The following is a 22,726-nucleotide window of genomic DNA, read 5'->3' on the forward strand; positions in this document are numbered from 1 at the left end:
TTGGGGAAATTTCCCTTGGTTACTTCTGCCAGAGACAGAACAGGATATCTGTTACTAGAACAGGTTTTCTCATTGGAAGATCCCCCCCCCCTATTCCGGTTCCTGTGACAACTCAAACATTTTGGACTTCCCATTCTGTACTGGAGACAGTGGTCACCAGGACCAGTAGAGAATCTCCCCAGGTGGAACAAAAACCGTAATGAAACTTGACAGAAGTGATAACTTTTCCACAGTCTATGCAAAATTGAATTGACCGTATAAATGAACTGGCTTTCAAATATTAAATCTGGATCAAGGGATCATTTAGAAAACTAATTTTAAGTTAGGTAAAGGGCTAAAACAGACATTTACCTACAGAATGAAGCCATTAGTAAAATCATTGTTGTGCCTACATTTGCTGTGTAACTGAAAGCAAACTGTTTTCACGTTACTGGTTATTTCGAGCTGAGCCTTGTGTAGTATAATACCCATCCCTTCATGCATGCAATGCTCATATTGAGATACTAGATATTCAGGGGTTGAATATTTTAATTAAAGTGGAAGTAAACCCATTGATTTAAACAGATAAAAAAAAAGGCATGCCGGGAATGCTAACTGCACATTGGCTGTGCTCTCAGCCAAACTATCAAACCATCCAATGGCTGGTGTCATAACGAATCACATGTGCATAGCAGTTGAAGGTTAAACAGAGGCAAAGATGGCAGCTTCCTTGGCTGAAAACGATAGGGGAGTTTACTTCCACTTTAAGATAGATAGTTGACTTTGCAAGGGAATTTTCCCAAGAACTTGTGAACTGGTGAAGTTTCACTTTGCAAAAAATACCCAATCATGTGGCATCTTCCCTTGCAAAGTCAACAACCTATTTTGCTTTAGTAAATCAACCTCGTTAAGAAAAAGAAGACCAATGTGTGAGGACCTATATGTGACATACACATTTTTACATTTTTTTTCTCTGCAGAGTATTCGTGGCATCATATGGGAGGAGATCTACCCCAAGCTCAAATTATGGGAGTTTTACCAGATCAATGTGGCTAAAGCTGTGGAACAATTTCGAACTCTCCTTGCCTCTGGTATGCCACACAGTATCCCTGGTAGTAAGTAGACAGGAAAGATCCCTCCGGGCTGGAGACACAGTTATATATATACATTGTAGGTAGAACACATTGAAAGCACTTGCTTATCAAAGGGATAATTGTTTTTGCTGGCCACAGGTATTAAAGTGGAATTTCAGACTTTTCCTAACAATACTGAAACCTGCTCCCACCTCCCTTCTAAATCCAATTCTAATTACTTTGTGAAAGAAAAATGCTTAAGCCGTCTGGCTATGCATGTATCAAAATTCAGCTGGATTAGTAGGCATCAACCAAATTTCGATCAATGTATTGGCAGGATGGTTGTACAGAAGTGGATTCACCAGTGGACGTCTGTATTACCTCCCTATTGAATTTTTGCTGCTCAAACAGGACAGAGGGCTATAGCTTGCAGCTCTGATCAGTGTATTCTGACAGCATATTTCCACCATCAGAATAAATAGCTAGGAATAGGGTAATCAAGTCAGTTTTTGTTTCAACCCTCTGGCTCACCAAAATCATGTATGTGCTGCCTTATACTTATCTATTCTCAGAGGGGTCTGCTCTGGTCACATGATCTCCCCAGCAGCCGGCTTCAGAGGAGAGGAGAGATAACTGACAATGGCTAAAATGCCTCTGCAGTGACGTCACCCATAGGCTTTCTATGGGGCATCTGTTGTTGGCTGTCCCTCCTCTTCCCTGAAGCTGACCGCTGGGAGCTGATCACGTGACTGGACTGAAGCGCCCTTAGAATTGGTAAGTAGAATCAACTTTTTTTCAGGGTAGTTTAAAATAGAATTTAGAAGGGGGATGAGAACAGGTTTAAGCATAGTTAGGAATAGCCTGGATTTCTACTTTAAAGTGGTTTTAAACCTCAGACAAGAAATATGAACAAAGCATATCCCTCTATAGTGCGTACTTGTTTAAATTAAGAGCAGGTTGATCTGCTGGTGGAGTTCGCCCCTTGCAAAAGAGCCCTGAGAGCCCAAACTTCATTACCTAATAAATTATTAGTAGGATAGGTGTGGTGCTAAAAATGTTAACAACGTTCCTTGTGGTATATGTGTGTGTATATCCACTATACATTGCTGCAATAAAACAGTGGATTGGGTTAGAGATTGTTCAAGAAATGTTAGTCATACCAGTTAGTATAGGTGTGGGGTAGAAAGTAACCAATACTTAGGTCGATTTCATTCATGAAATCTATTTTCCATCATACTAGCTAAAATGAAAATGCGTGTTTATATTTAATGCACAGTTATTAAATGAAAGTCACCCCTCAATATTATTTTGGGGGGCTCACAGATTATGTAGTCACACATTCCAGTCAGTGATAAGTCTTAAAAGTGTTTGACGTTGTATGTTTTAGGTGCCCAGAAGAAAGGATCAAAAGCAGACCCAAAGAACCTAGTGATCATTCAGGACCCACAATTTAGGCGGTTTGGTTCTACAGTGGATATGGAAACAGCCCTCAGCACATTCATACCACACAGGTAAGAGCCAGGCTGGTTTCTCAAAGTCCACTTCTTGTCACTGTGCCTATGAGAAATTTGGAGGTCATCATTACTGATCTGAGAATGATCTTAGCCATGACTAAGGACTAACGTCCGAAACGTGTAGGCTGTTTTACAGCTCTGTACATGTATTTAATAATGGAATACTGTTTTGAATGTCATCCTGAGTGCTGACCATTTCTTTCCTTATACTGATGAATTCATGTGCCTGCATGCGACAGATACATAAACCAGGTGCAAGCACTGATGATTTTGGTATTGCGCCCTGATGGAATTCTAAGACCCCTTTCACACTGGGTCATTTTGCAGGTGCTATTGCGCTAAAAATAGTGACTGCAAACCGTTTGAAACAGCCGCTGCTGTGTCTCCACTGTGAAAGCCCCGAGGGCTCTCACGAGCGGTGTACTAGCAGGACGATTAAAAAAAGTCCTGCTAGTAGCATCTTATACCAACATTTTGGAATACCCCTAGTGGTGGACTTTTAAGGCACGTACAGTAAATATCAAATTTTAAAGATACAAAAAAGTTTTTTTATTGAAAAGATTAAGAAAATACATAAAACAAGGAATGCATAAATACACTGGTAATCTGTACGTATATTGGTTACTTTCAATACCCTACGCGTTTCGGAGAGACTGAATCTCCTTCTTCAGGGGGTATGTACAATTGTAAGAGATAATCTATTAGAACAGAAAATGAGACATACATTAGAAAAAATTCCTATCTTAGAAAAAAACGCATACATAGTATATTCCATATACATCGCTATTGTGATAATCATTTACATATTCAGAACAGTGTGTTGAATAGACATTCCATCAGATTTGTAATTAAAAACACAACAGAAAACCAGGGTGGGTGTTGCCGATGGTTTTTATACCCCCTTGGAGCCTTGCAATGTGGTCACTCTGACAGAAATGGCCGAGAGACCAGCAGGATGTCAAAAAGAGACCAAACCCCTAGCATTGATGGGCAGTTGGAGCTGAAAGCTCCCAACACGGGAGAGACACTGGGGCAAAGCAAACGGTCCTAAGTAAGAGTAAACAAAATAAGATATATTTTCAAACCCATCACGGGGAGAGCAGTGAAAAAGAATCCCCTCCCTCCCCACGATGTAAAGAGAAACATCCTTTATTATATAGAAGGGATAACTAGATATATAAATGCATACATGAAATGAAACATATCACATCTGAGATACAGTAGATAATCCTAGGGATGATGTTAACAAACAGAGCAGCTCCTAAAAAGATTTATATTTGTAACAGTGTTATGAGTGTATATTTATTTGTAACTAATATATAATAGGTAGGCCAGAAATATTCTGGTCAAACAGCCCGCTATGGCTGTCGAATATTATACAAATATATGGATTTGGTCCTATAGTGAGACATTTAAAAAAAATATTTTATAGAAGTCAAACTAATATATTGATCTTTAGTTATTGAATATAATAGGTGGCCAGGCGGCACTATAAGATGACCAAGATATTGAATATGCCACCATATTTTGCCAGTATCTTGTTATGATGATTTTAGGTGATTTTAATTAAGAGATATGGTAATCTTTATTAGAGAAAACCAATAAAATTTATAATAATAAACAAATGAAAAAAAGGGGAATTATAGATGCTAATAAAATTTAGTTGCCACCAATAATATAGATATATTCTATTCCTTAACCTCCCTGGCGGTATGATTATTTCAGATTTTAGGTGCTGAAAGCGGTACAATTATTTTGCATGAAAATTTGGCGTTTTATATTGTAGTCCTATAATTCTTAGCCCTTGTACACACGGTCAGAGAATAAAACTGCATGCAGGACACTGGACAGAACACTAGGGACAAAGGGAATGTGAAATAATTACATACAGCAATGTACTCTGTAAGATTACATTATACTGTATGTATACTGTGTGCTTCACTTTTCGAATTTGGCGCCGTTCTCCATCCCCGTGCGTCACAACGCTCGCAGGGAACGGGGCTCGGCTCCGTGATAGATCGAGTGATGCACGGCTCGCTTGTACAACGGGGGGACATCGCTGGATCCAAGGGAGAAGGTAAGTAAAGTCTCCCTGCATTCAGTGATGCGGTCCCGAGTCTGGCTCGGGGTTACCGCATTTGGTATAAAATCTCCACCCCGAGCCAGACTCGGGAATACCAACCAGGGGGGTTAATAGTTATCATTAAATGTAAACTATCCAAATATTAATTATTCATGTATTATTGTAGGAATTGATTTCATTATTTTCTTCCCTATATTATATCCGTTATTATATGAAATATTGTATTATGTTATAGACCATCGATATTATAAATAAATAGTGATTAATGAAAAATAAATAAATAATTTAAAGCTAAAAAGGAGCTAACCTTAGTATTACTAGTATCCACCTGTCCGTCACGGCATTCAGCACCAGAATGTGAGGGATGCTGAATGGGCGGAGGCTCCAATCCTTTATAGTGATCCCTGTCCAATCAGCTGCCGCAATTAAGCATCTTTGAAGTGGTGAAGGAGTGATGTGTATACCACTCCTCCACTGCTCAATCAATCAATCATGTGAAATCAATGGGACACTGCGGCGCCGACGGAACTCCTTTTCCAGTGTGAAAGGGGTCTAAAGAATGTTTAGAACCCCCTTTATAAATTCCCCTGAGTGTGCTTAAATTGTATCTTTCATTGTACTGAATTAGTGCACTTTGTTTACCCCTACAGTAATGGGCCTGCTGCCATTGAGGAATGCTGTAATTGGTTCCGCAAGAGGCTTGAAGAAATTAATGCTGAGAAGCACAAACAGGTTAACTTCCACCATGAACAGGTATAATTCACATCCTTCAACCACTTAATTACTGGATTCCTTTTCTTTCCAGTATGAATTCATTGTAGCTGTTTCTCTTTTATTTTATACAATGTCAGTTTGATATTCATACTGTAAAATTATATAAATATCTGCTTCTTATATAAGGACAACAAAGCAAAAATTAGCAACAAGGAAAAATTAGCAAATGAAATGCAGTACACACTGAAAGGCGAATTTACTGCTGACTCTGCAATGAGGCCCCCTGACCCCCTTATATGCGCTTTGCCTGCATTCCATCACCACTCCTTCCTCTGTCACAGTTGGCTTTGAAATCGCCAATGTCATTGTTACATAGTAGGTGAGGTTGAAAAAAGACACAAGTCCTTCAAGTCCAACCTATGTGTGTGATTATATGTCAGTATTACATTGTATATCTCTGTATGTTGTGGTTGTTCAGGTGCTTATCTAACAGTTCCTTGAAACTATCAATGACCCTGGCTGAGGCCACCGGCTGTGGAAGGGAATTACACATCTTTTCTGCTCTTACAGTAAAGAACACTCTATGTAGTTTAAGGTTAAACCTCTTTTTTCAAATTTTAATGAGTGGCCGCGAGTCTTGTTAAACTCCCTTTTGCAAAAAAGTTTTATCCCTATTGTGGGGTCACCAGTACGGTATTTGTATATTGAAATCATATCCCCTCTCAAGCGTCTCTTCTCCAGAGAGAATAAGTTCAGTGCTCGCAACCTTTCCTCATAACTACTATCCTCCAGACCCTTTATTAGCTTAGTTGCCCTTCTTTGTACTCACTCCATTTCCAGTACATCCTTCCTGAGGACTGGTGCCCAGAACTGGACAACATACTCCAGGTGCGGCCGGACCAGAGTCTTGTAGAGTGGGAGAATTATCGTTTCATCTCTGGAGTTGATCCCTTTTTCATGCATGCCAATATTCTGTTTGCTTTGTTAGCAGCAGCTTGGCATTGTATGCCATTACTGATCCTATCATCTACTAGGACCCCCAGGTCCTTTTCCATCCTAGATTCCCCCAGAGGTTTGCCCACCCAGTGTATAGATTGCATTCCTACTTTTGCCACCCAAATGCATTATTTTACATTTTTCTACATTGAACCTCATTTGCCATGTAGTTGCCCACCCCATGAATTTGTTCAGATCTTTTTACAAGGTTTCCACATCCTGCGGAGAAGTTATTGCCCTGCTTAGCGTAGTACCGTCTGCAAATACAGAGATTGAATTGTTTACCCCATCCTCCAGGTTGTTTATGAACAAATTAAATAGGATTGGTCCCAGCACAGAACCCTGGGGGACCCCACTACCCACCCCTGACCATTCCAAGTACTCCCCATTTATCACCACCCTCTGAACTTGCTCTTGTAGCCAGTTTTCAATCCATGTACTCACCCTATGGTCCATGCCAACGGTCCTTATTTTGTGCCGTAAATTTTTATGGGGAACTGTGTTAAATGCTTTTACAAAATCCAGTTACACCACATCTACGGGCCTTCCTTTATCTAGCTGACAACTCACCTCCTCATAGATGTCATGCCTCCAGAGAGTGGGGACCTTGCTTTTTGGGTCATATGACAGTGCTCAGGCCTAGTGATTGACTGTTATGCTCCAGCACTGTCACAGGGAAAGAGGTCACATGCTTCCCCCCCATACCCAGAAGTGTCAGGTAGTGTTACTGGCTGCCATGGGGGAAGGAGCAGTAGGAGGAGCACCCTCAGCATAGGTAAGTATACAGATTGTTCCATTACAGGGTAGAAAGAATAGGCTTAAGATGGAGGTGGGAGTAGATTTGGGTAGACTTAGTGTTTGGTTGAACTTCCACTTTAATTTAACCCTTCATATGAACACTAACCCGAACCTTGTCCGCTCTCTAACCTAACTATGAAGATTAAATTATAAGTAAAGGCAAAACTTTTTTTAGTTTTGGATAGAGTAGAGAGGGATAAAAATGCTTGTCAGTTTTTATTGCTGTCTGTGTCCTCGTTACGGAGAGTCGCCCTCTATTTGTCCTGTTTACCATTATCATTGAAAATGAAAGTAAAAGAAAATCCCAAATTTTGTGTTCTCCCCAAAAAAATAATAGAGGGGAAATTTAACCTGGGAGCCTCAATGAATTCCCATTGCATTGACTTCCTGTTTGGATATGGAACAGGAAGTGAAGGGAAATTTCTGAAATGGGACACAGATGGCGAAAAAAATCTGGCAGGGGTTATAAGGCTCCCTTGCTCTATGTAAAATAAAAAAAAAAAGTTTTGGCTATAGCTCTACTTTAACCTGTTCACCGTTTTCAGGTCCGATTTCAGTCCGAATTTTTGGCTGAATTCAGACCTGAAATGGACCAGAGGACGCACAGGAACTCCTGTGCAATTTGCTTTGGAGATGTGTGAACCGGCTCCATAGAGACCCACAATCTCCTGATATGTGAATTGGATGTGGAGAAATCCACATTCAATTTGCAATAGTGTGAACCCAGCCTTAAACCTAAACCCTAAAACTTAAAGTGGTTGTAAACCCTTACAACACACTTTTATCCAAGAAATATAGATATTTGCCGAAAGACAGGCACTGCTGTCTACGGCGCATGCGCCATAGACAGCGGCACGCAGGCGCACTGAGCGCACCACCATCAACGGTGATATGCCACGCGTGGCGGCTCCCATGCACATGCGCGGGAGTGACGTCATTGCGGCTTTGCCGAATAACAGCGGCGGAGCAGCGAGACCCACCGAGAAGATGGATGCGCTGGACTACAGGGGACAGCGGTAACTTCGCTGGCTGCTGTGTCAGGTAAGTGACACATAATGGGCTACTATGCGATGCATAGTAGTCCATTATGCTTTGCCTTTGCAGGGAATGAAAGAGGAAGTAAACTCATCAGGGTTTACTTCCTCTTTAACCTGTCACTTAACAACTAAAAAAACCTCAAAAGCTTAGGTTAACCCTAAGACCTCTTTCACACTGGAACTGCCCGTGCGTTACCGCTAAAGCGCCGCTAAACAGCAGCGCTGTTTAAGTGCCGCGTTTTGGCCACAAGCGGGGAACTTTTAACCCCAGCTAGCTGCCAAAGGAGTTAAAATCGCCTGTGTCATGGTGCTTTCGAAGCACTTTTCAGGCGCTTTGGAAGCGCTGGCCATTCATTTCTATGGGCAGGGCGTTTTGGGAGCACTGTGGCCCGTTCACAGTAGAATGCTGTGAGGGAAACCCCCATTCTGTGTGCATTTCCCGCACCGTATTAAAACCGTACTGCCCTTGTGATCTGTTGTGGGCTTTAGTGCAAAGGTAACGACACCCCAAACACAGTTTGCATGCACAGTGCGTTTGCCAGCACTGGATTGCGTGGTGCAAATGTACCATGTGATCTGTCCGCAGTGCGTTTCCAAGAGTAGTGCATGTACTCCTTTTGGTGTAGTTGTGGTGTTATTTCAGCCCATTCAAAATGACTAGGCTGAAATGGCACTGCTCAGTACTGCATGTGAATCGCACAGGAACTCTAGCCTTAGCCTAAGTATAAAGTGCAGGCACCACCAGGGTTCTGTACAGTCCTGGTGTTATTAAGTGCTAGGAATTTGGTAACTCAAAAAAAAACAAAAAAACATTATCCAGTATAAAGTAGTATAAAGAAGACCCTGCAAGTCCTCTGCGCTATCTCTGTATACTTTGAAGAATCTAGCAACATTATGACATATGATGATATTGGCAAATAACACTGTTGGTATTCAGTATCACATATCACAGCTTGATGAATCAGGCACAGAATTTGCATTCCATAGACTGCAATATCTCAGTAATATCTTTTCTTTGTTTAGGCCGTAAACTGCCTTTTGGGCACCGTGACTTATGAGCGTCTAGCAAATAATGGCCCAAAGCTTGGAGCCATAACAAAGAAGGATCCTATAGTCACCAGGTAAACAGTCCTTTAAAGGGTAACTCCACTTTTTGTGGAAAACAAAAGTAGCAAATATAAATAAATAATAATGTAGCATATACAATGCTTAGTGTCAAATTGTAATTGAATGTTAAAATCATGTCTAAAGGCATACAGACCCAGTACACTCCTTATCAGAGCCCTGCAGGTGCAGCAGGTGTCTGATAATTATAAAACAACTCCCATACAGACTCACTCGGCACACGAAAACAACAGCTATTTCTTCAGAATAAGAAAAGGTGGGAATCTAAAAGGAAGTTTGTTAAAGTCCTCCCAACGTACATAGATCACCCAGAGGGGAATGTTTTTTTTTTCTCAACAAAAATTGAGTTATTCTTTAAATTTCTATTTTTCTTTTTTTTTAAGGGGGGGAAGGGAGGTGGGAACATAACCATATATTCACACATTAAGAATCTGGTATTAAATTTAGTAGAATTCATAACATAGTGACATATATCTGTCAAGTCCAAGTGTAAAAACCGATATTACCAAAAGTATTGGGCCGCCCCTGCCTTTACACGCACAGTCTTTGTAGGGTTCAATATTGATTTGGCCCACCCTTTGCAGCTATAACAGCTTCAACTCTTCTGGAAAGGCTGCCCACAAAGTTTAGGAGTGTGTCTATGGGAATGTTTGACCATCCATCAAGCAGCGCATTTTTAAGGTCAGGCACTGATGTGGATGAGAAGCCTTGTCTCCACTCAAACTCATCCCACAGGTGTTCTATCAGGTTGAGGTCAGGACTCTGCAGGCCAGTCAAGTTCCTCCACCCCAAACTCGCTCATCCATGTGGTTATGGACCTTATTTATGCAATGGTGTTGAACCAGGAAGGGGCCATCCCAAAACTGTTTCTTCAAAGTTGGGAGCAGAAAATTGTCCAAAAAACAAACCTACACCATAATCCCCCCCCCCCCCAAAAAAAAGATTTGGATTAGTGCACAAAGCAAGGGTCCATAAAGACATGGATAAGCGAGTTTGGGGTGGAGGAACTTGACTGGCCTGCACAAAGTCCTGGCTTCAACAACTTTGGGATGAATTAGAGCAGAAACTGCGAGCCAGGCCTTCTTGGCCAACATCAATACCTGACCTCACAAATGCGCTTCTGGAAGAAATTTCAAACATTCCTATAGACACACTCCTAAACCTTGTGGACAGCCTTCCCAGAAGAGTTGAACCTGTTATAGCTGCAAAGGGTGGGCCAACTCAATATTGAACCCAACGGACTAAAGCCCCCATACACACTATTGGATTTTCTGCAGATTTTTGTCTTCATATTTACCAAGTAGTGCAAGTGCCTGCCTGATTGCATACAAATTGAAACTCTAAGCCCTTGTACACACGGTCGGACATTCTGCCAACCAAATCCGTTGGATTTTGTCCGAAGGATTTTGTCAGAACGAATTTTGTCCGAAACTGTTGCATACACAAGGTCGGACAAAGTGAGCCGCGCTTCTGCTCATTTACTGAGCTCTAGAGAAACTGCACTTTGCAAGGTGCACAGTCTATTTGCCTTTAGTAAATCAACCCCAGTACAGGCATACCCCACTTTTAAGTACACAATGGGGTTTATTTACTAAAGCTGGAAAGTGCAAAATCAGTCTCACTTCTGCATAGAAACCAATGAGCTTCCAGGTTTTATGACAAACGTTTAATTGAACAAGCTGGGGTTAGAAGCTCTTTGTTTTCTATGCAGAGGTGAGCCTGATTTTGCACTTTCCAGCTTTAGTAAATAAACGCCATTGTGTATTAAAAGTGGGGTATGCCTGTATGTAAAAGATTAGGAAATAATGTTGTATTTTACTTTTATTTCATGACAGAATTTTTTTTAGAACAAAGCTTTTATTTCCTTGTATTTTCTTTGTCTTTTTTATAGTTTGTACAGAACAAAGTAGCTGTAAAACACAATGGGGGTTATTTACAAAAGGCAAATCCATTTTGCACTGCAAGTGCACTTGAAAGTGCAGTTGCTGTAAATCTAAGGGGTAGATCTGAAATGAGGGGAAGCTCTGCTGATTTTATCATCCAATCACGTGCAAGCTAAAATACTGTTTTTTATTTTCCTTGCATGTCCCCCTCAGATCTACAGCGACTGCACTTCCAAGTGCACTTTCAGTGCAAAGTGGATTTTCCTTTAGTAAATAACTTGTTTTCAGTCAGTGCAAATCTTTATGAGAAAATACAGAAAGAGAGTACAAAAATAGTAAAATTACACATTCGGGGGGGAGGGGGGGGTGGGTTGATTTACTAAAATTAGAGAGTGCAAGATCTGGTGCAGCTGTGCATGGTAGCCATTTTCTAACCAGCTTGTTCAATCAATCTTTGGCAAGAAAATAAAAAAACAACTTGAAGCTGATTGGTTTCTGTGGAGAGCTGCACCAGATTTTGCACTTCTAGTAAATCAATGTCCTCATACTACAATATACAGAATGAATCATAGAACAGGATTCCATATTGTTTCCGATACTACGATCCATAGCACATGGGAAAGATGATGGTTACAGTCTTCACTCCCAGTAGCTAAATATTAATTGCAATGGATCTGAATCCAAAGCATTCCCCAAAAACATCTGCTATATAATTAGTTATTTGTCTCCAGAATTTTAAGATGGGGGAACAGGACCAGGGACCAGGGGCGTTGCAACCTGTTCCCCACATTTAGGGCAGGAGCTCATGTCATTCATACCCCATCATCTAAAATGAAAAGATAAACAAGCCCTATGTAGGATTTTACACTTGGGGGTTGAATTACTAAAACTGGAGAGTTCCAAATCCGGTGCAGCTGTGCATGGTAGCCAATCAACTTCTAACTTCAGCTTGTTCAATTAAGCTTCGACAAAAAAGTGGAAGCTGATTATTTCAGAGCTGCACCAGATTTTGCACTTCCCAGTTATAGTAAATCAACCCCTGTGTTTCCCTCCAGGATTCATTGGTAATGACAATATTTAGTTAATAGCTTGCTGACTATATACTCCATTGGGAAATCAGACCCCAATTTTGATACATTCGATATTTGTAACGGGAATGCACTGAGATTATTTAGGGAACGGTATATAGTATATATGGAAACACATATTGTTATCGTTTGCAGATACTTCACTTTCCCATTTGCAAAAATGTCTTTGGAAGAGGAGGAACTACTAATGCACCAGCAAGACAAAGCATGCTACTTCATGGCTCACAATGGCTGGGTGATGGGGGATGACCCTCTGAGAAACTTTGCTGGACCAGGTACTTGCCATTATTTACTAGAGTAAATCAGACTTGTGCAGTTTATACTGTTTTAATTAGAGTCCCAGGTCTGCAGATTTACCATGTTCTGCTTGACTATATAGTCTATAGCCACAAGGTTGATATATTTTAGCATCAACCAGTCACCAAATTGTCGGATTCAAATGATTATGTGGTATTGTCCACATGGATGATTTCATGTAGTACTGGATCCTGTGTACTTGTATATTCAGCACAGGGTTATGTGCAGCTAAGGAGTCCTCATGAGCTCTCACCAGGCAAGTACTCCAGAAAACACAAGCCATAGTTGACAGGTAGCTTTCTCTGGTTCGTGTAACATGTATATCAGGTAGAGAAGAACACTGGACTCCCTAGCATTGAAAAACATTGTTTAAATCATTATTACAGTTTATAATTATTGTTATAAGTAAAAAGTGGGAATACTGTCATCTGAAAGGCTCCAATCCATATAATGCATTTTAAACAAACACCTTCCTCCATACGGTTGATGCAAAAGGGTCAGTTTAACACATTGATTCTCAACCGGGGTTCCTCCAGAGGTTGCTAGGGGTTCCTTCAGCATTGGACAATTTCTGTCTTTCAGATAAGTTCCCACTCACATCATTGATCTTTTTAACTATGTGTAAGGATGTAATTCTTCCCAGTGACCTCAAGTGTAAGGACTATTTTTCCACTGACCATCACACTAATTTATCATGAGTTGCAGACTTCTAATTCCCTGAGACCAAAAGACTATTTCAAGGGTTCCTCTGTGTTGAAAAGGTTGAGAAAGGCTTGTTTATCATATAGTTAATAAACTCTCCATGTTGTCTAGTATGAAGATAAGGACAGTGTTTAGAATGCTTGATAAATGTACAGCAGAAACGCTATCTTATCTTGATGTATAAAGTGAACCACTCATCTAAGGTTACATGCACAGGAGCGGTTTGGCCTGTCACTGGGTTCACTGAAACCTCCTCAAACTGCACATGCTTTTCCTGTTCATGGTTTGCTGGAAAGGCTTATCTATTCTGAGTGGGATCACCCACATAAACATTTTTTTTTCCTCCTAAAAAGTTTTCTACACTTTATCCTATGGAGAAAAAATTTACTAAGATGTGGGATATACCGGAAGTTGACGCCGCCATTTCCTCAGTAAACAAAAGCCTGACTTGTCCTGTTGACAACGCTCAGATGCTTAGGGATCCAACTGATAAGAAAATGGAATTCCTATAAAAAAATGTTTTCTCCTTGGCAGGTTCAGTAGCACAACCTGCAGTGTCAGCAATAGGAGTCTGTCAATATTTGAGAGACCATGTTAAACAGGTGCTTAAAGCTTTACCTGAACAGCAAGCCGGGGGTTAGCTAACCTTCCAGCGGCTCTGTGTTTTGCTGTTGATGCTATCAGAGATTCTATCCTTCAGGCCTCTCACCTTATGCTTGAATTGATACACATGCGTAGAATCTTGTGGCTGAAAAATTGGTCAAACGAATCACCATGTAAGAAACTCCTGGCAGGATTTTCCTTTTCATGGTGCAAAACTGTTTGGAGAGGTCTTGGACAATTATATCCAGAGGATCTCTAAAAGCACCCTTTTACCAGTCAAGAAAAGGAGTAAACGCTCCTCCTTTAAACTGGTGCTTTCTCCAGTGCCAAGGCCACAGCCTCCAGGCAGTCACGACGGCCTCCTCCGTCAGGCTCTAAGGTTAAAACTGAGAGTCAACCCCAGGGACAAAAGAAGTCCTGGGGGAGAAGGTCTTCAAGACAAAACGCTAAGCCCTTGTACACACGGTCGGAGATTCAGACGGAATGTGTCCGATCAGACCGTTTTGTCGGATATTCCAACTGTGTGTGGTCTACATCGGACTGTTTCCGTCGGAGTATCCGACGGACCAAGTTTTCCAACTTGTTGGTAAAATTTTCCGACAAAATGCTCCGATCGGACATACTCCGATCATGTGTAGAGAATTCCGATCGGACAAAGTGCCACGCATGCTCAGATCAAATTCCTACACCAAAGCTATTGGCTACTAGCGTGAACGTAGTCCCGTTGTAACGAAATAACGTCATCATGTCGGATTTTCCGACAACTTTGTCCGACCGTGTGTATGCAACAGTTTCGGACAAAATCCGACGGACAAAATCCGATGGATTTGGTTGTCGGAATCTCTGACCGTGTGTACAAGGGCTAAGACCTCCTTATGAAGGGGTGCCCCCCGCTCACTCGAGTGTGGGGAAGACTACTAAAATTCTCAGGGCTCTGGCAGGAGGAATTTTGGGACAAAAGGGTGGTCTCCACAATAACTCTAGGTTACAAACTAGAATTCCGAGAATTCCCTTCTCCTCGTTTCCTCAGATCAAATGTACCCAGAGACCCAGAGAAAAAGAAGTCTCTCCTTCTAGCGTTGGAGCGACTATTGTTGCAAAAAGTTATCATGGTAGTTCCCATGCAAGAGCAGGGAATGGGGTTTTATTCAAACCTTTTCATGGTACCAAAGCCAAACGGAGATGTCAGACCCACTCTAGATCTCAAAGATCTAAACCGATTTCTAGAAATACGGTCCTTTCGCATGGAATCGATCCGATCGGTAGTCTCCATCCTACAAGGAGGAGAATTTCTGGCATCAATAGACATCAAGGATGCGTACCTGCATGTACCTATTTTCCCTGCTCATCAAAAGTTCCTGCGTTTCGAAGTAGAAAAATGCCACTTTCAGTTTGTAGCTCTGCGTTTCGGGCTAGCTACTGCACCTCGGGTGTTTACAAAGATCTTTGCCTTTCCTCTGGCCAGATTAAGGGCCCAAGGTATAACGATAATAGCATACCTAGATGACTTGCTCTTGATAGACCGGTCGGTAGCCCGTTTGGAACCAAAATTTGGTCACCACAATCAATTACCTGGAATGCCTAGGTTGGGTTCTCAACTTAGAGAAGTCTTCTTTAAAACCAGTAAGAAGACTATTTGGGGTCATAGATACAGCCCAGCAGAGGGTATTCCTACCCCAAGCAAAGATCAGTGCTATAAGAGAACTGATTCAGGTAGTTAGGGCAAAGAAGGGTCCTTCTATTCGTCTTTGTATGAGGTTGTTGGGGAAGATGGTGACTTCATTCGAAGCAGTTCCCTCCGCTCAGTTTCATTCAAGGCTACTGCAAAACAGTATCCTATCGGCCTGGAACAAGAAGGTTCAGGCGTTAAATTTTCTGATGCATCTGTCCCCTACAACGCGTCGAAGCCTCAGCTGGTTGATACCCGAAAAACTGCGGAAAGGAAAATCCTTTTTACCAGTTACCTGGACAGTGGTAACAACAGATGCCAGTCTTTCAGGTTGGGGAGCAGTCCTGGAACAGTCAACTGTCCAAGGAAGATGGTCCAGGACCGAAAGGGTCTTACCCATCAACATTCTGGAGATCCGTGCAGCGTATCTAGCCCTAAAAGCCTAGACACTCAGGTTGCAGGGTTACCCTGTCAGGATCCAGTCCAACAATGCCACAGCAGTGGCTTATATCAATCACCAAGGGGGCACCAAGAGTCCTGCAGCTCAGGAAGAAGTAAACCAGATCTTGATCTGGGCAGAAAGACGTGTGCCATGCATATTGGCAGTCTTCATTCCGGGGGTAGAGAACTGGCAGGTGGACTACTTGAGCTGCCAGCAGTTAGTCCCAGGGGAATGGTCTCTCCATCCCGACGTCTTTTTGGTCATATGCCAGAGAGGGGGGGGGGGGGGGGGTTCCAGATGTAGATCTCTTTGTGTCCAGGTTCAATAATAAGGTCGACAACTTTGTGTCAAGAATGAGGGATCCTCTTGCATGCGGGACAGATGCGTTGGTTACTCCATGGCATCAGTTCTCTCTGATTTATGCGTTCCCTCCTATTCTGCTACTGCCAAGACTGCTTTGCAGGATCAGGCAGGAAAATAAGTTGGTGCTTCTGGTGGCCCCAGCATGGCCCAGAAGAGCTTGGTATGCAGAAATATTGAAGATGGCGGTAGGCTCTCCTTGGACCCTACTATACCGTCCAGACCTGCTATCCCAGGGACCGGTATTCCATCCTACCTTACAAACGCTAAATTTAACGGTTTGGCTATTGAAACCCACATTCTGAAGAATCGTGGGCTTTTGGGCCCTGTGATATCTACCTTAATTAATGCAAGAAAGCCAGCTTCCAGAATGATTTATCATAAAGTCTGGAAAGCATATGTCTCCTGGCGTGAATCCAGGGGTTGGCACCCCAGAAAATATAACATAGGCAGAATCCTCAAATTTCTGCAAAATAGGTTAGAGATGAAACTGGCCTTGAGTACCATCAAGGGCCAAGTCTCGGCCTTATCGGTTCTGTTTCAACGTCCACTTGCTTCACACTCTTTGGTCCGAAGCTTTATACAAGGGGTAACGCGCCTTAATCCTCAAGTTAGGGCGCCTCTGAACCCCTGGGATTTGAATTTGGTTCTGTCAGCTTTACAGAAGCAGCCTTTTGAACCTTTTGAACCGATACATCAAATTCCTGTTGACAAGGAAATTCATTTTTCTGGTGGCCATTTCTTCTGCCAGAAGGCTATCAGAATTAGCAGCCCTCTCTTTTAAAGAACCATATCTGATAATGCACAAGGATAGATTGGTGTTTTATGCCCTCATCCTAGTTTTCTACCAAAGGTGGTCTCAGGTTTTCATCTGAACCAAGATATTGTTCTGCCTTTCTTTTTTCCAAATCCCTGTTCTACGGAAGAGAAGTCACTACATTCTTTGGATGTAGTGAGAGCAGTCAGAGCCTATCTGGAAGCGACGGCTCAGGTTCGCAAAACTGATGTTTTGTTCGTATTGCCAGAGAGGACAGGCAGCATCAAAATCTACCATTGCTAAATGGATTAAACAAGTAATTGTTCAAGCTTTTGGTTTGAAGCAAAGGATCCAACCTTTTCAGATCAAGGCGCACTCCACTAGGGCTGTTAGTGCTTCGTGGGCGTTGCATCCCCAGACCTCCATGGCTCAAATCTGCAAAGCTACAACCTGGTCATCAATCCATACATTCACCAAATTTTATCAAGTGGATGTGATGAGGCATGAGGATTTCGCCTTTGGGCATAGTGTGCTGCAGACAGCGGTACATGGTCCTCAGGTCTGAGTACACCCTATGTTGTGTGGTTCCCCTCCCCTCAGATAGCATTGCTCTGGGACATCCCACCAGTAATTACTGAGTCTCTGTGTCCCGTGATGTACGAGAAAGATAAATGTAAATTCAAGCAAATTATAATGTCTAGAGGTTCCATTGTGTATACAGAACTTTCTGCTACCACGGTTCTTGCCATATTGTTTGGCAGAATAGTTCTTACAAGAAAATAAAGAACTTTCAGTAGACTTTCAGTAGACGCATTTCATTACTACTCATAATTACAGAGTAGAAAGTGGGTTGAGAGGAGTCCTAAACACTGTACATCAGGTAATCGGCATGCAGATTGCTTCCAAAATTCCCAGAGAACACAGAAAAGGTTTTATAAGAACATAAGCTTTAGGTGCCTGCTCTGGGATCATGTAGATTTCTTAGACCCCATTCACACTGTGCCGCCACTGGCGTCAGCGGTTAAGCGGCGCTATTTTTAGCGCCGCTTTACCGTAGTTTTAGAGGCGCTATTCGGCTGCTAGCAGCCAAAAAGGGGTTAAATCACAACCGCATCGGCGTTTTGCTGGCCGTATGACATCGCTGCCCCATTGATTTCAGCGGGGAGCAGCGGTGGAGGAGCGGTGAGTTCCAAAGCTCCAAAGAAGCTGCTGGCAGGACTTTTTCTGATGCCCTGCCAGTGCAACGCTCCAGTGTGAAAGCCCGAGGGCTTTCACACTGGAGTGAATTAAGCAGCTGTTTTAGGGCGGTTTGCAGGTTCTATATTTAACGCTATAGTGCCTGCAAAACACCCCAGTGTGAAAGGGGTCTTAAAGCAGAGCTCCACCTTAAAAAAAAGTTATTAAAAACCAGCATCTACAAATACTGCAGCTGCTGACTTTTAATAAATGGACACTTACCTGTTCCAGGGTGCCCGCAATGTCGTCAGCAGATGACAAGCAATCACCCTCGGCTGCCCCCACTGCCATCCTCGGTCAGGGAATCAGGAAGTGAAGCGTTGCGGCTTCACTGCCCGGTTCCCTACTGCACATGAGTCACTCTGCGTGGCTTCATTGGTCCCCGTTGTGTTCTGGGAACTGTGTGTTTCCCAGAACGGGGGGGGGGGGTCGGGGGGGGGATATCCGGGCATCAGAAGTGGATGCAGATACCTGTATTATACAGGTATCTGCACCACCCTCCCCCCTGAAAGGTGCCAATTGTGGCACCAGAGGGGGGGGGGGATCTGATGAGCGAAAGTTCCACTTTAGGGTGGAGCTCCGCTTTAAGGTGAGTCTGCTTTGCTATGTACCTGTCCTGTAGTACATGTTGGCATACTTCAGTTTTATCAAAATGTTTTAAATGTATTTGAAAAAAGGAATTCTAATCTTCATTACAATCAAAACTGAAAATAGTTCCAGTTACTACTTATCCTATTAATGCTTTTCCTTCTTGTTGCATATTGTCAACTCATGTATACAAGTTTAACTGATCTTAGAAATATATGAGCAGCCATACAGTATAAAATGTGTTGGAAAACTAGAGTGCAATAAAATATTATTATATGGTACAATTACTTTCATGTTTAGGTGCCTCTGAATAATGTTCACAAATAGCAGTTTGGTAGATTTCACTTTCTGGAAACATGTACTGCATGCTAGCCAATGCCGTGCTGTAGAACTCTGCTGCTTTGGCCAGCCGGTAATGTGAGAGGTGATAGGGTCATTGACAGGCCACTTTTGTAATGTAATAGAGTTCTGATTTTTATGACCCAGATATGCTGAACACACAGAAATGCTAAACGTCTCAATGCATAAATATATTTATAAAAAAAATTTGATAACTGTTAGTTTAGAAAAATGTATTAATGGGGTAAAACTTTATCCTCCTTTGCAGTTATGTTTTTAGATATGCCTTTAAGCGAATTTAAGAATTGAAAATGAACAATTGAAAAGATAAGAATACTCTGATCTGAATGGCCTTGTTATCAATGTGTAAAGTTTAAAAAAAAAATAAAAAAAAAAAAAAAAAATATATATATATATATAACATATTTGCTCATTGCGTGCTAGGGTTCGGCTTCCTGCTTTGCAGAGTAGTGCACAATGATTGCGATTTACTACCCCTTCTCACAATGCAAAGCTATGAGTGGACCAACTTATCGCGTAGATTGCACTCCCTGTCTGGCTAATCTCATAAATGAGGCAAATAAATTGCCCAAATCAAGGATGCATGTTAATGAAGGAACCGAGTTCTCCCTGCTCGCTGTGCCCCTTCCTGCATGTATTTTGATTTACGCCATTCTTAAATACCTTTAAAATCGAATTCTTTGCAAAGTTCAAGTGGCTGTGATTCTTCCTTCCAACTACAGGCATACACCACTTTTAAGTACACAATGGGGTTTATTTACTAAAGCTGGAAAGTGCAAAATCAGGCTCACTGCTGCACAGAAACCAATGAGCTTCTAACCCCACCTTTTTCAGTTTAAGGGATTGTAAAGTAATTTTTTATTTTTTTTGTAACCTCCCTGGCGGTACGATTATTTCGGATTTTAGGTGCTAAAAGCGGTACCATTATTTTGCATGAAAATTTGGCGTTTTATATTGTAGTCCTGCAATTCTTAGGAATACCTCACTTAAATCTGTCCAAACCAGAGTCTAGCAGACATCCCGGGTATAATAAAGTTTGAAAAATGAAATCATAAATTATAATATAATAAATAATTATAAATAATTGTACCAAATAATAATATAACAATAATAAAAATTATTCAATAATGTAATCAAATCAAAAACACTGAAATTTGCTCAGTTGCAGAATTGTCACTGTCATTACTTTTCAGTATTTGATGACGGATCTCCCCACAAATCCCTATCGCTCAATTCTGCGAGTGATTCCAATTTATTATTGCTGTTTTCTAGCTGATCTAAAACCATTTTTGATGTAAAGGGACAGTTTTGGTTGCTATGGACAATCTCCAGTTTCCAGGCATAAAGAACAGTTTTTATTACATAAAACTGCATGCAGGACACTGGGCCGACCACTAGGGACAACGGGGATGTGAAATATTTACATACAGCAATGTAATCTGTAAGATTACATTATATTGTATGTTTACTGTTTGTTTCACTTTTTGAATTTGGCGCCGATCTCCGTCCCCGTGCGTCACAACGCTCGCAGGGAATGGAGATCGGCGATGTGATGCATCGAGCGAGACACGGCTCGCTCGTACAGCGGGGAGACAACGCTGGATCCGAGGGAGAAGGTAAGTAAACCTCCTACTGGATCCAGCGATGCGGTCCCGAGTCTGGCTCGGGATACCGCTTTTGGTATGAAAATTCCACCCCGAGCCAGACTCGGGAATACCGCCAGGGGGGTTAAATAACAAACATGTTATACTTACCTCCACTGTGTACCTTGTTTAGCACAGAATGGCCCCAAACCTGCTCTTCTGGGGTCCCTCGGCGGCTGTCTCTGCTTCCTGACGCAGGTACTTCTCACGTTCATGCGAGCTCCCGTCCCATGGTGAGAAGCACCTGCGGGTGCGCTCTCGTGATACAGCCGGCAGGCTATAGCCGCTCGCTGTATCACACGGCCCTGCCCGCTGGCGCACTGCATCAGTGGATGTGATTGACAGCAGCGCGAGCCAATGGCTGCGCTGCTTTCCATCCACTCCAGCCAATCAGCGGCCAGGCTGAGCAGTGAAGAGGACGGCGGGGGATTTTCGAGGGGTCAGGTAAGTAAAACGGGGCGGGGGGGGGGGGCTGGGGGCAGTGTCAGATGTTTTTTCACCTTAATGCATAGAATGCATTAAGGTGAAAAAATATTTACCTTTACAACCCCTTTAAGCCTGGTAATAAAACCTGGAAGCTCATTGGTTTCTATGCAGAAGGGAGCCTGATTTTGCACTTTTCAGCTAGTAAGTAAACCCCATTGTGTACTTAAAAGTGGGGTATGCCTGTATTCAGTGTTGGCTAGTCAGAAAAGTAAAGCCTCATACGCATGGTAAGATTGTTGGCAGGGAATTGTCTGTTGACAGACTGTTGTCCTAAAATCTTACCGTTAGTATGCTCCTTTTGACAATTGTTGTCCAATTTTCGGCCAACAAATATTGGATGACAGGCTAGTAAATTTTTGGTGGACAACAGTTTGACGTCAGATTTTCGTATGGTCAGTACACAAATCCGTCACACAAAAGTCAAAAGTACAAACGCGCATGCTCGGAATCAATGCTCACGAAACACAAAATTAGCAGAAGGGGCCCATAGGGTGGTGCTGAAGAGCTGAAATTCCTTGTAGTACGGCACTACGTTCGTGTTTGTGGCACGACAATTGTGTACCGTTGGTATGCGAGACAAGATCCAGGCACACGCCCTTTTGACAAAAATCAGGCGCTCAGCTGGTCAACAATCGTACTGTGTGTATAAGGCTTAAAACAGCAAGCTGACATCATAAAGCAGAGATGTACACCGCTCGGGGACAACATATGCCAGGAGATATTGCACCTGTCTCAGTGGTAGGGACAGGTGGAAGTTGTAGTGACACAACTTTTATTGTAAGCATAACAGGGCTCATCAGTTAGAATTACATACTGCAGTTAGTAAAGCCCGCTCATTACGGTGCTGGACGTCATGTAGTCTGAAGTTATAAAATGCAGAGTAGGTAGGAACCATGCAGTAGGGAACAAAGTAAAAAGAGCTTTGCTATTATGCAGCCAGGATGGGAAGAAATATTTAGGATCATCCAGTGGGGTCAGGCTAGAGTTGTGCTTTGATATAATAGGAAAAATGTGAATGTGCAAGCATTTAAAGAAGATCTGTCAGTATAATTTTTATTTTACAGTTCTCTCCCCTATGGCACAAAATACATGTAATACTGTCCTGTGTTTCTGTGCTCTTTGACCTTAATTATGAGGTCTGACCTGCCCCCCTCTGCTCCTGATGTGGCTGACAACAGCCATGAAGGAGACGGCTGATTCATAGCTGCAGCTTCTCTTGCCTGTGAGCACATTCCCGAGAAAGTAGAATTTGTCTCAGGAAAGTACACATATCGGAGACAAGCTACAGCTATA

The 22,726-nt window shown here is 42.3% G+C and overlaps 1 protein-coding gene across 6 annotated transcripts in view; it reads left to right on the top strand.

Moving 5' to 3' along the window:
• Positions 1 to 22,726, top strand: part of AGL (amylo-alpha-1,6-glucosidase and 4-alpha-glucanotransferase) — a 171,619-nt gene that overhangs the window by 83,259 nt on the left and 65,634 nt on the right. For 4 of the 6 annotated variants that reach the window (XM_077453051.1, XM_077453050.1, XM_077453049.1 and 1 more), the window contains exons 7-11: positions 959 to 1,094; positions 2,440 to 2,563; positions 5,300 to 5,402; positions 9,218 to 9,315; positions 12,426 to 12,565. In XM_077453051.1, coding sequence (XP_077309177.1) covers positions 959 to 1,094; positions 2,440 to 2,563; positions 5,300 to 5,402; positions 9,218 to 9,315; positions 12,426 to 12,565 — 601 coding nt within the window. The remainder of the gene's footprint in view (positions 1 to 958; positions 1,095 to 2,439; positions 2,564 to 5,299; positions 5,403 to 9,217; positions 9,316 to 12,425; positions 12,566 to 22,726) is intronic. The other 2 variants (XM_077453053.1, XM_077453054.1) reach the window with 1 other exon arrangement.

This window comes from Lithobates pipiens, unplaced genomic scaffold, assembly GCF_037356315.1.
Source record: "Lithobates pipiens isolate NorthernLeopardFrog02 unplaced genomic scaffold, aLitPip1_a1.2 Scaffold_23, whole genome shotgun sequence".
Classification (NCBI taxonomy): domain Eukaryota; kingdom Metazoa; phylum Chordata; class Amphibia; order Anura; family Ranidae; genus Lithobates; species Lithobates pipiens.